Source organism: Symphodus melops, assembly GCF_947650265.1.
Source record: "Symphodus melops genome assembly, chromosome: 12".
NCBI classification, from domain to species: domain Eukaryota; kingdom Metazoa; phylum Chordata; class Actinopteri; order Labriformes; family Labridae; genus Symphodus; species Symphodus melops.
Genome location: NC_136702.1, coordinates 8204285 through 8219513, shown reverse-complemented (window position 1 = coordinate 8219513; position 15229 = coordinate 8204285). Strand labels below are relative to the sequence as shown.

The following is a 15229-nucleotide window of genomic DNA, read 5'->3' as shown; positions in this document are numbered from 1 at the left end:
AAACAAACAGCTTTGGTATTAAATAAAGAGGAGCAATGATAATGTATTCACAATAAGATGTTGACCAAAACAAAACTCACCATGAGTAGAATGTTCATGCTTTTCTACCCATTTCTACTATAGTTTAGTTAAATTTCTTTATTAACAAAAAGAATATGTGATTTTAGTAGGTCTTACTCTTTAAATGCTGTTTTGTGCAAATTGAAAACTGTTCAAATCAAAGTAATAGATACCTGTTTGTTGAAATACCAACGGCAAGATTTTAATCTAAACATGAATATTATACAAGTTCAGAAAATATACTCAACAAAAATATAAACGCAACACTTTTGTTTTTGCTCCCATTTGTCATGAGATGGACTCAAAGATCTAAAATTCATTCCAGATACACAATATTACCATTTCTCTCAAACATTGTTCATAAATCTGTCTAAATGTGTGATAGTGAGCACTTTTGCTTTGCTGAGACAATCCATCCCACCTCACAGGTGTGCCACATCAAGATGCTCATCAGACACCATGATTAGTGCATAGGTGTACCTTAGACTGTCCACAATAAAAGGCCACCCTGAAATGTGCAGTTTTTGCTTTATTGAGGGTCTGGGGACTCAGAACCAGTCAGTATCTGGTGTGACCACCATTTGCCTCATGCAGTGCAACACATCTTCTTCGCATAGAGTTTATCAGATTGTCAATTGTGGCCTGTGGAATGTTGGTCCACTCCTCTTCAATGGCTGTGCGAAGTTGCTGGATATTAGTGGGAACTGGTACGCGCTGTCGTATACGCCGGTCAAGCACATCCCAAACATGCTCAATGGGTGACATGTCCGGTGAGTATGCTGGCCATGCAAGAACTGGGACATTTTCAGCTTCCAAGAATTGTGTACAGATCCTTGCAACATGGGGCCGTGCATTATCTTGCTGAAACATGAGGTGATGTTCATGGATGTATGGCACAACAATGGGCCTCAGGATCTCATCACGGTATCTCTGTGCATTCAAAATGCCATCAATAAAATGCACCTGTGTTCTTCGTCCATAACAGATGCCTGCCCATACCATAACCCCACCACCACCATGGGCCACTCGATCCACAACATTGACATCAGCAAAGCGCTCACCCACACGACGCCACACACGCTGTCTGCCATCTGCCCTGAACAATGTAAACCGAGATTCATCCGTGAAGAGAACACCTCTCCAACGTGCCAGACGCCATCGAATGTGAGCATTTGCCCACTCAAGTCTGTTACGGCGACGATCTGGAGTCAGGTTAAGACCCCGATGAGGACGACGAGCATGCAGTTGAGCTTCCCTGAGACGGTTTCTGACAGTTTGTGCAGAAATTCTTTGGTTATGCAAACCAATTGTTTCAGCAGCTGTCTGAGTAGCTGGTCTCAGACGATCTTGGAGGTGAACCTGCTGGATGTGGAGGTCCTGGGCTGGTGTGGTTACACGTGGTCTGCGGTTGTGAGGCCGGTTGGATGTACTGCCATATTCTCTGAAACGCCTTTGGAGACGGCTTATGGTGGAGAAATGAACATTCAATGCCCGAGCAACAGATCTGGTTGACATTCCTGCTGTCAGCATGCCAATTGCACGCTCCCTCAATGCTTGCGCCATCTGTGGCATTTTGCTGTGAGACAAAACTGCACATTTCAGAGTGGCCTTTTATTGTGGGCAGTATAAGGTACACCTGTGCACTAATCATGGTGTCTGATGAGCATCTTGATGTGGCACACCTGTGAGGTGGGATGGATTGTCTCAGCAAAGCAAAAGTGCTCACTATCACACATTTAGACAGATTTATGAACAATGTTTGAGAGAAATGGTAATATTGTGTATCTGGAATGAATTTTAGATCTTTGAGTCCATCTCATGACAAATGGGAGCAAAAACAAAAGTGTTGCGTTTATATTTTTGTTGAGTGTATATTGTTACCTTTCAAATCGGATGTTTTTGTCAGGTAGCTCCCAATGATAATTGCGCCGTGTTTATAATTCACTGTTAACTGTGCCCTCCTTATGTTCTTTTTTTCAGTCTTACGATAACGGTGACTCTCAGCTGGACTCCTCAGAGCTGCTCAAGTTCATCCAGCAGAACGACTCTGTGGTGGAGATGCAGTCGTACGCAGACCAGGAGAGCAACAAGCTGCTCAGGTCAGTGTGTTTGTTTGTCTGTGGGCTTTGCAGGAGTGCATATGAGGGCAGGATTGAGGGTAGAGGGGGGGGGAAAAAGCCTTCAGTTTGCATTCTTTTTTGCTCCCTAAGCTCTGGGAACATTTTCTTCTGTGGCAACACTTGCAAGCACAGATACATATCTGTGTGCTGCCAGGCTATTTTCAGATACGCAGTACATTCAATGAACCCTATCTCGCCACTGCAAACATTACTGAAGGCCGCCTATGGGAGCCGTCTCTGGCATAAACACACATAAAACATTCTGAACCAATTATCATTTCTTCAATGTGTTAATCTTTCTCTGGAGTTGGATTGTAACTCCACTGAGCAGCCACTAGAGGACTTGTTTACATGTTTATTTGTGTCCACCAGGAGCCTGTGTGTTGATGCCCTCATCGAACTCTCTGATGAGAACGCTGACTGGAAGCTGAGCTTTGATGAGTTCCTCAACTGCCTGAAGCCTGGCTTCAATCCACCAGAGAAGAGTGAGCTTGCAGAGATAGTTAATTCAACATAACGTGACAAAGATACACATGCACAAAGACTTTATGATTGATGCTTTGAATAAAGTTAGGTACCCAGAAAACATGGAAAAGTGACTAAAAGTGTTTCCCGTATAGTTTGAGACACAGTCAGAGTTTTGTGGTGTCACTTCAGCCTGAACGCTCAACACATGTTGAAATATTTAGGATAAAGTTCACTGAAAACAGAGTGGAAAATAACTTTCAGCAGAGAGCCCTGAACTCCACAGCTGCACAACACTCAAGGACACACAAACATTCAGCTGACTCATTGTGTTTACACATGAGCACATTAGCGAGGTCAGAGTTTTGTCATCAATCTTCTGAGGCAAAGAGAAACATCTTAAATGTTTGTCAAACGTCTTGAATTTCATTTCACTTTATTTCTTATTCTGAGACGTGTTTTCGTTCCACACAGTGTTGTTGGGCAGATTTGCTCACTTGACAACTTCAACTTTGCCAAAGACGATTGAGTTGAAAACTGACCTCGTGAATGAAGTATATATAGCATTTTGAAAAGCTGACCAATTTAAATTTCTTCATGGTAATAGATTGCAGTGCTTTGCAGTTCATTTTAGTTATCTGCAGCATTTTCTTTAGTTTTGTCTAAATTATGTGTCATTCCCCAGAGTGTGCCTTGGAAGATGAGACATATGAGGATGGAGCAGAGACCCAGGTTGAGTGTAACCGCTGTGTTTGTGCTTGTGGCAACTGGGTCTGCACTGCTATGACCTGCACTGGTGAGTTATCATACACAAACTGTATTTTATGGGATTTAATGTTATTTTAAACATTTTGGGCAACTCAAACGATCAATCATCCTCCATATAGCGCCTAATCACAACTCAAAAGAAAATGTGTCTAGACCTTACACTTTTGTTATATTAATCCAAGTCAAACATTTTGGATGCTTCCTTAATCTTTGCAGACAAAACAGCAGCTGTGGATGAGGCAGTAGATGCTGGGGCAGACATGACTGAGGAGGAGTGGAACCTCAGAGTGGCTGAGCTCAACAAGCACCAGGTCTGTGTTAGCAATCTAAAGGGAGAAAAAGCAGTGAACGAAAAATGTTATGACTCATACATCAAAGTTAATAAGAATAGGAGGTTTATGGTATCATTTATGTATTGTGCACTACAAGTTGTCTGGCTGTTGTCAGAAATTCTGAAGTGTATATCAGGGCCCCATTACTACCCATTGCTCATATGATCCCACTGGGTTATAAGGTCCATGAAATATAGTTGGCATGAGCCTTGAAGTGAGCGTCTGCTTTGAGATTCCTCCAGGATGTGGCTTTTCGTTTGTGGACAAAGAGCATTTCAAATCAAACTGCTCAGCCAGCACAAAACAATCCACAGAGGAAAAGCTAGGTGTACATTTTGAGGCGTGTACCGACCAATCATAGCTCAGTGACCCAGGGCATCGGCAGCTTTCTGCGCACTGGCCGGAAAAGTGAAATAATAAATCAGATGCTGCGAAATGTAGAAATGTGTTCTAAATGAGATCAATAAAACGTTGTGATGAATCAGGGTGATCTGGTTTTATCTGTAGTTATTCCTCAGAGTGAATATCAAGCAGTGTAGCCTACTGTATGTTGCTGAAAATGAAATTCATTTTACTTTCAAAGTTTATTGCCGGGTCTTGGATCTTTCTGCATCAAGCATTTGTGTGACTCCAAAGAGATCTGAGCAGAGATTGATTAAAAAACAGTAAAAAAAAAAAAAATAATAACAAGCCTACTGTGATGTCACTCGAGTCAGCAAAAGGTCGGGCTGAGGATTCGAGTCTGAAAATGTGTAAAAGCACACAGCTGGCAGTTGATTTGCTACGAGGGGTAGCAGACAGGTTTTAAGGAAGAGAAATCGACTTCAATTAGACCTCTGGATCTGTTGCATCAAGTTGATTTATTTTCCTATTACAGGTGAAAAAAGGTAACATGATCCTTTATCGGAGAATATTACACAATAACAGAGATAATGAGAGGAAGTCTTGGGTCATTTTGCCTTAACCAGAATGTCATGCTAACTTATATTAGTATATGAGAGAACAAGGCTTAAGATAGGAGTAGGGCTCTGGCATGAGGTCATCGCTGAGTCAGCATGATCTTGCACATCGTACCCCAGAATAGTGGCTCATAACGCCAGTGTAAACACATGTGGCTCTGTGGGAACAAGTGTGGTGTGACCAGATGTATGCTGAATTCACTGAAAACATTTGGCTCCCATAGATAAAGGCTTCAAGTGATGAGTTTACTTTCAAGCATGTTGCGACGAAAATTAAAAGCTGACAGATGAGATGCCTGGACAACTTTGTACTTTCATTGTTGTTGAACAGATCTGTTAAATCCTAAATCCTTTTTTTTTGGTCTATTATGTTTGTTAAATACAGGAAACCGTTGAGAAGATGAAGAGCAGCACAAAGGAGGCCTAAACAAGGATGCAATGAAGGAGAGGATGCACATCATCACCCTTTCTCCATACTTGATTTAACTTGCGGTCATGTGTTGTTTTTAAACAGACGTTGACGTGTTTCTCTGCTATGTTAATTATTACACGTTTTTTTTATTATGTTTTTGTGTTTGTGTTGTTGTTTGTTAGATTCAGGAGCAATCGAAGAGTATTATAGGATTCGCTCGTGTTCAGTACTGTCATATTTGATTGTATTACTGCGCCTCTACACTAGCCTTGGGGCTATTTTTACTACAATATTTTTACAGTTATTATAAAAAAAAAAGGCATTTTGCTGTTGTTTTGGGGGATTAGAAAGTCATTATTTGAGAGGGTTGTTTGGTAAGGAGAGTGGAGAAAACAACTGTATAAAATAAGGTGGCTGTAGGAGAACTACTTGACACCTGGAGCAGCGTGTCCACACGCTCATCGGTTTCACAGTCAACAGGTTGGTTAAGGACGCTTAGATGAGAGAGTAAGGCTACTACAGAGTTTGTTTTGCTGCCGTTCAGAACTGCCACAGTAGGCCACTACTTGATTACTGCACTTCTCTGCCTTCTCGCTTGCTTTCTTTTTTTAAATGTATCATAAGCCTGATTTTTTTTTTTTTTTGGAGTATTCATTTTGCTTTAAGAAATGTTTGCTTCTATGTACAGTACGTTATTGGCTTGAGTTGCAACTCATCTTGTTCACATGTTATGCTCAGGCAAGTCTCTGTGGTGCTTTTGAACATTTCTCTGTCGGTGTCTGACATTTTCTCAGACGGAGACATAGTGGTCCATGTTTCAGTGCAGAGCCGCACTGCTGCACCTAGGAGAGACCTGATCTGAATATAGCATGGTGAAAACTGAAACCAAAGTCTTATTGAAGTGTTTGAATGTTGTACTTAATTCTCCAGGTAAAACATTACTCTGGACCCAGCAACAACACTATACCTGTGCTTTCAAAATCATTCTAACAGAAGGACTAGCCTCACTGTCAGCTATAGTAGCTTAGACGCATCAATAACTGGGTGCATTTAAATCGTGTGCATGCGAGTGTGAACGCGTTTGTTTGTATGTGTGTGTGTGTGTGTGTGTGTGTGGTATTGATGCAAAGAGTAGTTGGGTTTGTTAAATGTGTTTATTTGATAAAAGCCTGTTCCTGAATTGGGAGGTTTGACAATACAAATTAGTGCCTTAGACCTGCAAACCGTGTGTCTCTACCTTTGCCTGCACCAATGCTATAATGCCCGAGTGCCAGAGCAAGAATGAGTGTGCTTTGCTGAAGTTTAGCAGTAAACCAGTGCTTTGTGACTCCATCCCTGATACATGTCTGTGTGAAAGTTGCATTACCAGGTTCAGGCTAAATCTTTATATTCCACTAAATGTGCAGAGACTGTAAGGAATACATGTGTATGCCAATAAAGCCCATAAACCACCACATTGCTTTGTTTTGTGCACGTGTCTTTTATCTACGAAATATCAGCTTCAAATATTGTAAGTGAAAGAAGATTTAATTCCCGTCCGACTTTGAAACTTGCCGGGGATAGAAAATATTACATCAAGTGCCGGATTCCGGTGGGATTTTCTCCTTTGGCTGGGAGCCTATAGGATTTTATTGAAATATTTACCATACTTACACTTTGAAGGCTCTGAGCCCCCTTTTTTTTTTACATATTTGCTATGCACGTCGTAACTTTTGGTTGCCCAGATCAGGTTATCAAAGTCTGCAGGATACTCCCAAACTCTGGTTGACAATTGCAGCTTGTTTTCTGCCATTGACCAGAAACTAAAGGACTATTGGTCAAGCTAATGAATAACTCATGTGCCATCTTTAATACAACATATCTGTAGTTGATTTGTAGTAGTTTATCATTTTGTAACCCAAAGTATTTTGGATGCTCTTTTATGCATCCCAGTTTCATGTGTTAAATTCCCTCAATTGTGATAACACACTTACCGGTAATACTCTTTTTTTAAATTATTATTCTATTAAAGCAATGTTGGTGTGAAGGCCATTGCCATATTGCATATACAGGCTTGATGATTCAGGAGGCACAAACTATTTCCTTATTCTGTTAAGTTGTTCAATCAGTTGAAGTCTGATTCTTTGACTGCACCTTATTCAGAAAACCTGTAGTGTTTAATTCTAAAATCTTTGTTTTAACTTTAGTTTGAACCTTGGCCTTAACGACTGATCATAAAGACTTTGGTAAATCGCATATCCCACATTTGGAACATGCTCGAGTTCCTCATAAAGTGATATGAATGTGAACCCAATTACCCCGTTCCTATTTCTCATTCTATGCACGGTTTAGTCAGCAGAGCATTGCATAATGTAACAAAAGAAGGGTGTTGCATAATAGCAGTGGCCGGACTGGACATATGACATGATGGAAACCCGACTGATTGTGTGTCGTTGATGCTACTTACACCACTTCTACACATAGCAATGCAACAACTCAGTCTAAAGATATAATGTTAATATCTCGTGCAAATAAAAAGCTCCAAACAAATCTCTCGTTCTTGTGTGAAATGATTGAAAAGAAAAGTAACCAATCAACGCTTACATGGGCGGAGCTTTTAGGGAGCAATAAACCAATCTCTGGACTTGGTTGAAAATGTTCCTCTGAAAAAAAGAACTGCTTTGTAGTACAGATACATTGAACCCACTCTCGTCACATTTAGCTACGATAACCAGCTGCCAGCTCTCAATTAGTGGCCTAGATTTTCATCAGAGATATGGTTAGCTGTTTCGGAAGGGAGTGTAGAAAGCTTTCAGTTCTCCAGGTCAAACCCAGACGTACAGTCCTGGAGTTAACTCGCTGTGGTCTACGGGGGCGTTCAGCCTACAGCACAACTTCAGCGAGGACTTTTTCCAGAGTTTAAATCCAACATATAATTGCTAAAATGGAGACTAACGAAGGGGCAGCGGCAGCAGGAGACAACGTGCTCGACTTTTCTCGTTTGAGCCTGGACTCTTTTAACGTGGACACACTCAGTGACGAGAGGAAAAGAGACACTAAACAGCTTTACCTGAACTACAACCGGCTCACCTCGCTGCCCTCGTCCTTTAGCCTTTTCTACAACCTGGAGTTTTTGGACATCAGCAACAACGGACTGTCGACCATCTGTGAGGGCATAACGCAGCTGACCAGCCTGAAGATACTGATAGCCAAGAACAACCGCCTGGACGAGTTCTCGCTGCCGAAAGACTTCGGCTCTCTGCAGCTTGAAGTGTTGAACTTTAGTGGGAACCGCTTTGAGGAGATCCCTCTGCAGTGTATGAAACTGCTGCGTCTGCAGTCGCTTTCAGTCGGCGGTAACAGACTGAAAAGTATACCTGCAGAGATAGAAAATCTAACCAGGTAGGTTATGAGCGCAAACAGTAACTCGCTTACCTCGCTCTACATGATAGTAAAAAGTTCAGTAGTAGCGTAATAAGTCCAGCTAGCTTTCTGAGCCAACGTCAGTTAGCGGTATGTGAAACTTTACTCTCCTTTTAGCTAAAGTTAGCTGACTCTTAAAACGACAATATTGATATCGCGACATGACGAAGACAAACTGTTTTCGTTTAAGCCCCCTCAAAGTATATTGAACTAGTTTGTAAGAAAGTTAGTTGCTTTTTACCTTGGTATAGTCCGTTTAGCCTGCTGTGGGGGTGATGTTAGTTAACTGGTACATGACATGGATTTCAAGGTACCGTTGCCATGGTTACCGGTTGTTTTATGACATGATTTTAACCCGTTGACTGGACTGAAACTTGTACGATAGACTTTTGTGTAAAACACACATTAAAGTAATAATAATAATAATAAACACGCTCACGTAAATTCTCATAAATTAATAATAAAGCTCGTGAAATTGTGGCTTTTTATTACCGTCATTACTACTGCTTCCTGCTTTAAAAATAGAGAAAAGTTAGATAAATGGATATGGATCATCATTTGCTCTTACAAAACCATTTAATAACTTGAGAGCTCTTTTTCCCCATTTTAGAGCAAAATTAGACATCAGCTCATTCACATTTTTTGAGTATTTGCTATTATTTATGTCTATATAAACTTAAATTGTATATTTGGGTTTCATTGACAACTTAAGCACTTTGGAGACATGGTTTTTGATTTTGTGGCTCTGTGATCACAGGTTAAAAAAAAGGATTGAGGATATAATGAACAGCTTGATAGCAGTATCACAACAAGTATGTCAATGACAAATTGTACATAATGACGTACAAAATGCCTTTTATAATCAATAACCAAAATCAATCATTAATTCCTCAACTATGTCAGCCAGTATAGCCATTTTTAATTTTTACTTTCAGAAATTAGTTTAAAGGCTTTGTGGCAATTGAAATGGCTTCTCCTGTCTTTGCTTGCATTTGAAGAACTCAGCTCTTATCCCTTTTGATCTGTATTTCACATGTGCTCCATTTGGGAATATTGCCCTTTTATCAGTTGTATTTTGATCTGTTGTCTCGTGAGTCAGAGTTGACCTACCTATCCAGCCTGGAGATCGTAAAGAATTAGAAAACTATTGTAAATCTTATAATGCTATTCAGATGTGCTAAGTAGTTCTCTCTCTGCTTTCGTTTTCTTCTGAGGTTTAATTGTATTTACCACTTTACCACTATGTTGACTGTTTTTAGTCATGCTCATTTCCAGTCAGTTTAGCCTGTAAACAACCTGCTTCATGCTGTGTGTGGGATAATTACAGACTGGAGCTGTTGAAATGACTTCCCTGGAATGTTTTCCGGGTTAGAACAGTTAATAAAAGATACAGATTAATCTACTGTAATGTTTTTAAATAAAGCTGACCTACATTTAGGATTTAAACTTAAGGTTTATTCAAAGTGATAAAACAGTACAGCACATAAATTATAAGGCAGTGCTATAATGTTGCAACAGAAAACATATAATAGTCTTTGTATATAAACAAATTTTTGTTATGAAAGAATTTTACAGTAAGTAAACAGACAACAAATGTTTTATTATAACCATTTAATGATGATGTGAATTGGACAGCAGTCAGCTTTAAACTTCCAAATATTTATGTCTGTAAGTGACCAAAAAGGAGGACAGCCAGGAGAACATTCTTATCATTTTATGAGTTAAATGTCACGATGACTCCTTTCATCAGATGCACGGGAGAGGAATACATTGGGCAATGTGCTTATCATGACACGTTGCCAGACCTAATTTTTTTTATGTTGACTCCCTACGTAGCTTGTTTGTTTTTTTCCACTTACTGGAACTGAACTGCTGTGCCCAAGTTTTTTATAACCTGCCCCTGCCTTTAACAGCAAGTATTTTTTTTTTTTTTTAAAGATTCATACAGGACATTTCAATTATTAATATAATCTACTCAGTGACAGATTTGAGTTTCCTGTAAAGTATTTTCTCCTTCAGTTCACGTTATAGAAAATAAATTCAAATAGCCTTAAGATTTGTTTTCTTGCCAAAAGGGACTGACAAATGATCAAGTGATGCTTTCTTGGATAGGACCGCGGAAGAGAGAGAGAGGGAATGCTGGGATGTGAGAGACGTGGGCTTTGATGTGCAGCAGTGGGTCCAGTTCTGATTTGAACCCACAGCTGCTGGGGCGAGGGCTATAACCTCCTCAGGGCTATAACATTTTTAAATTCTCTTGAGGTTTTTATTCAAATGGACACATATGGAGTCTTTTCTATTCTGATTGGACTTTTGTACTTCTTGAGTTTTCCCTTTGTGCTATTTAATCAGAAAACAATAAAAGAAACAATCTAAACTTTACAGAAGCTTTTATAACTGTGTAGAATCTGTATATTTTACAGGTGTCAAGATGAAACTCAACCTCGCATATTTTTCATAGGACAGTCCAGTAAAAAGGCTGAAATGTTGCCAACTCTTGAACATTTTGAGTGTTTTTTTTTTTTTTTTACTGTAGCTGATACAGGTCATAACTAACGGTTGTCTCCCTGTTGGGTGATCTGTGTCATTGTGTCAGCGAGGGCAGCTAGCAGACCCCGAATGTCTCAGTTCCTTTCACAGAGGGGGCTTGCTCAGTGCTCAGCCACCAAGGACAGTATAATGGCTTCCTGTCTCTCAGTCGCTGTGTCATCAGTTCCAGCAGGCAGATGGCCTGACAGCTTACTCTGCTGACCAGCCATCCATTGCTCTCTCCTCGTCTCTCTGTTTTACTCCCAATTACCCGCTCTCTCTAGTCCATACATCCATTACCCTACCAAGGTCCTTTGTTGTCTTCATACAGCAAAGTGTTGGTATCCATTTTGTTGTCTATTAAACTTTGGGACAGTGGTTATTGTGGTTTGTGCACATGAAGTAAATCTTTTAGAAAATTGATCTAAATGAATACCATGTTTTATCTTCACACACTGACACTTTGTCTGTGGCTGGACTGTGCATGAGACAGTTTCTGGTGCCTTTTCTTTTTTCTACTTGATTTGTAAGCAGGTCACACATACAAATTTAGACTCAGAAACACCGGCCATGAACTTCACGCCTGAACGTGAAACCATACGTCTTTAGCTCCCTCTTGTGGAATCATGTTTTCATGATGTCAGGTGACTTCACTTTGTAGGCCAAATAATTGTACCTTTTTTTTTTTTATAACATTTTTTCACTTCAAATATAACAGGGATTTATCATATTTGACAGTACTTTGAAAAGGTACATGCATGACAAAAATAGTAAAAAAAACAACAACTACGGGACATGAAGTCTTTCGATTTTGGAGATCTTTAGTTAGAATGTCTAGAAAAACCCAACTTTAAATATTTTGTAAATATTTGTTTTTGTTGCTTTCCTTTACTTTGTTACATTATCGGTGTATAATTTAAACAAAAAAAAAAGATTTTCTTTCCTTTTTTTTTTTCAGTCTGGAGCTGCTGTATCTGGGTGGAAACCTCATCACAGCTATTCCCCCAGAAGTGGCTAACCTGCCCTACCTCACCTACCTGGTCCTGTGTGACAATCGCATCCAAAGTGTACCTCCGCAACTTACCAGGTAACAGCAATTTTCACTTCCCTACTTACAACATCAACTTCGTCAACGGCAATGGCGGAGAAGACACTAGTCTGACTCTTCTTTTCGGGAGTACAATTTCCAGGTTTCATGACTCCTCTACATTGTTTTCTTATGGAAAGTTCATTGAGTTAAAGCAAATACTAATCACACTGTGCTATTTAAAACACCCTTACGGACAATACTGATGGAAGCACAAGTTAACATTTGTAACTTAGTAACAACGACCACTGGTGAGAAGCGTTCTGAAACGGAAGTTGTGACTTAGAGCACATTAAGCGCTGTCTGTAGACTCAAGCCCTTAAGGCTAGAAGTGTGCAATTCCCCTGCCTGGATCTTATAATCCCTTATTCCCATGGTGATCTTTTGTAGAAGACAACACATCAAAATAACTCTCTGTCTCATTCCAGGCTCCACTCGCTGAGATCTTTAAGCCTCCATAACAACCTGCTAACTTACCTGCCGAGGGAGATTCTCAGTCTGGTACATCTGCAAGAGCTCAGTCTCCGTGGCAACCCACTCGTGGTGCGCTTTGTCAAAGAGATGACCTACGACCCTCCGTCATTGCTGGAGCTGTCAGGACGCACCATAAAGAGTCGCAATATCCCTTACTACCCCCGCGACCTGCCTTCAAACCTGCTGCACTACCTGGACCTGGCTAGCAAGTGTCCAAACCCTAAGTGTGCAGGTAATAAAAGTGTTAGTGTTTAACATGCACACAACTTTTTTTTAAAATTTTTTATTTTATATCTTATGCTGGTTTTATCCTACAACATTTCACAATCTTTATTTAAACATTCAGTACTGTCATTTTTTCCCAGAAGGTGATAACTCATGGCATTTTGACCTTTTGGGGTTTTGGCTCCTTAATATTGGATTAGCCATATCCATCCCCTGGTCAGTGTTGTACTGTACATGTTTAACAGTTAGGACTAAAGTCAAATTTAAAACTTTTTGGCAAACAGAAGCAAAAGATGGCAAACAAGAGAGTCTTGGGTTCCCGAGGGAGAAAGTCAGACATGTCTTTTGTATTTTTTTTTTCCCTTTCCTGCTTTAATTAGAGCTGTGCCCATGTGTTGATTTGAATGTCTGATTATTGTTGTGGTGATAAATACATCATCACGCTGTAACGGTACTTGAACTAAACTCTCACATTGGCTTTCTTTCTCCTGTTTCACTTCTCTATCTCCAGGCGTCTACTTTGATTCCTGCGTGCGCCATATCAAATTTGTGGACTTCTGTGGGAAGTACCGGCTGCCCCTCATGCACTACCTGTGCTCCCCAGAATGCACCTCTCCCTGCAGCTCAAACCCGCAGAGCGATGCCGATTCGGAGGACGAGAGCAGTGTGCCAGCTTACCGCCTGCAGAGGGTTCTTTTGGGATAATGTCACGCAGAGGAGCCAGTGGCCATTCTAGCCTCGTCAGTTGGACACTAAGTAACATTTATACAAAGATGAACTTGGCTGAGTTACCTTTTCATGAAAAAACACAATCAATCGTACAAACGCTTTGACTGTTTTACAGACATCCTAAGTGGCAGTATCCAATGTACAAAATGTGAGACAGCTGTTCTTACTACTCCATTATTAGCACATTTTATAAGGAGTATGTTCAGTCTATCATCAAAACTCAATCTACGGACATGAAGTTAAAATGTTATTTTTTTCATGTGGATATGCAAATCAACGGTCTTTATTTGTGGCCTCTATGTGCAGGTTTCTCAGTCGAGTGATTCAGGACAGTTAAACTCAGTTAAGACTGACGGAGCCGCTTGATTCTTTTCCATTTCAGGGCAGAAAATGTTATCTTTCAAAAAAAAAAAAAGGTGCTTCTTAGTAGCTGCAGAACATAATTGTGCATTTTCTGGGACATATGATAGAGGAAAAAAAAAACGTTTTTTATCCAACTGCTGATGTCACACAGACTATTATAATAATATTTTTCTTAGTATCAAAGCTGCAATACAAACTGATAAGAAATGATGGATTTTTTGTCTGCAAAAGCTACAACATGACACAAGATTTACACTACAGTATTTTTAAAGGTCACATCTTCACAGTCTCGGAGCTCCCAAAAAACTGTCTCTAAAGTGTCTGGCTCAAAATTCACTCTGTTCCTTTTTTTTTATTATTATTTTAATCATACCTAAAACCTCTCTAGTCCAGGCCTGCTCAGATCAGCCTTTTTCTGTCTGTAGCTTTAAATGCAAATGAGCTTTGTCTGACCAAGCCTCAAGAACAACTTGGGTAGCTCTGGCTTTTTAGCACCATAGCCTGATGCTTAAGGTGAGGAGGCAGACTAAGAGGCCAGAACAAACGCCTAGCTGTGGGAGGGGTTACTGACCTTTGTGATGTCATGAAGGAAAAATCTCCAAATGGCCTGTTTGAGCACACATTTCCTTAAAAGTGGAGCAGACAAAAGATGGAGAGGATGGACTTTACTCATAATTGGTGGCCACATGGCCACAGAGGTAGTCTTCGTGTTCATGGTAAGGGCTGTTGATTTTCTCTGTGCAGAATAATTTAGATGTGTGAATTGAGCCCCCAGAACAGAAAACTTGATGTGTCTTCTGTCACATGGCTGCTCTGTCTCTTTGCTTATTTGAAAAGCAGGAGGGATTTTACAGCCTCCTGGATAGTTTGTCTTCATTGAGGAATGATAAATCCACTTAATTTTCTACTAATGTTATATGTAAAAAAAAAAGAATGCTCTATGTTACATTTACATCTTTATAATAACGTTTGCCTTACTAATGGTGACCTCTAACATAGTGAGGTGGATAATCTCTAAATGTGATAAACCCACCCTATAATGTGAGAAGAATAACACAATGAATGATAAAGCCTTGTTCGAGTGACTTTGTACTCTTCAGATAATGGTAAAAAACAAACAAGATAAGCTGCTTTTATAAAGATATTTAAAGTAATAAACATGCTTCATATTCTAATGACTTGCAGAATAGATGGCACTTAGACAGAAAAATGTAACAAGATATATTAATTTTATTTAATTATACTCTGATGTTAACTGTACAGTTTAAAATTACAATAAAGAGTCTGACTATAATATCTTTGAA

At 39.9% G+C, this 15229-nt stretch overlaps 2 protein-coding genes and 1 long non-coding RNA gene across 3 annotated transcripts in view; 2 read left to right on the top strand and 1 right to left on the bottom strand.

Annotated features, from left to right (window-relative positions):
* The window catches only part of LOC306832298 (follistatin-related protein 1-like), a 22087-nt gene extending 15517 nt beyond the window's left edge, over positions 1 to 6570 (top strand). Inside the window, exons 7-11 of the mRNA XM_079356863.1 lie at positions 2041 to 2159; positions 2553 to 2665; positions 3331 to 3441; positions 3630 to 3724; positions 5090 to 6570. Coding sequence (XP_079212989.1) covers positions 2041 to 2159; positions 2553 to 2665; positions 3331 to 3441; positions 3630 to 3724; positions 5090 to 5131 — 480 coding nt within the window. The 3' untranslated portion in view covers positions 5132 to 6570. The remainder of the gene's footprint in view (positions 1 to 2040; positions 2160 to 2552; positions 2666 to 3330; positions 3442 to 3629; positions 3725 to 5089) is intronic.
* The window catches only part of LOC306832299, an 8927-nt gene extending 651 nt beyond the window's left edge, over positions 1 to 8276 (bottom strand). Inside the window, exon 1 of the long non-coding RNA XR_013780208.1 lies at positions 8186 to 8276. This is a non-coding gene — a long non-coding RNA (uncharacterized lncRNA). The remainder of the gene's footprint in view (positions 1 to 8185) is intronic.
* Positions 6784 to 15229, top strand: LOC306832297 (leucine-rich repeat-containing protein 58-like). The gene is made up of 4 exons (XM_079356862.1): positions 6784 to 8497; positions 12006 to 12134; positions 12563 to 12840; positions 13345 to 15229. Exons 1-4 carry the CDS (start codon positions 8040 to 8042, stop codon positions 13536 to 13538), a joined length of 1059 nt encoding a protein of 352 aa, XP_079212988.1. The 5' UTR covers positions 6784 to 8039; the 3' UTR covers positions 13539 to 15229.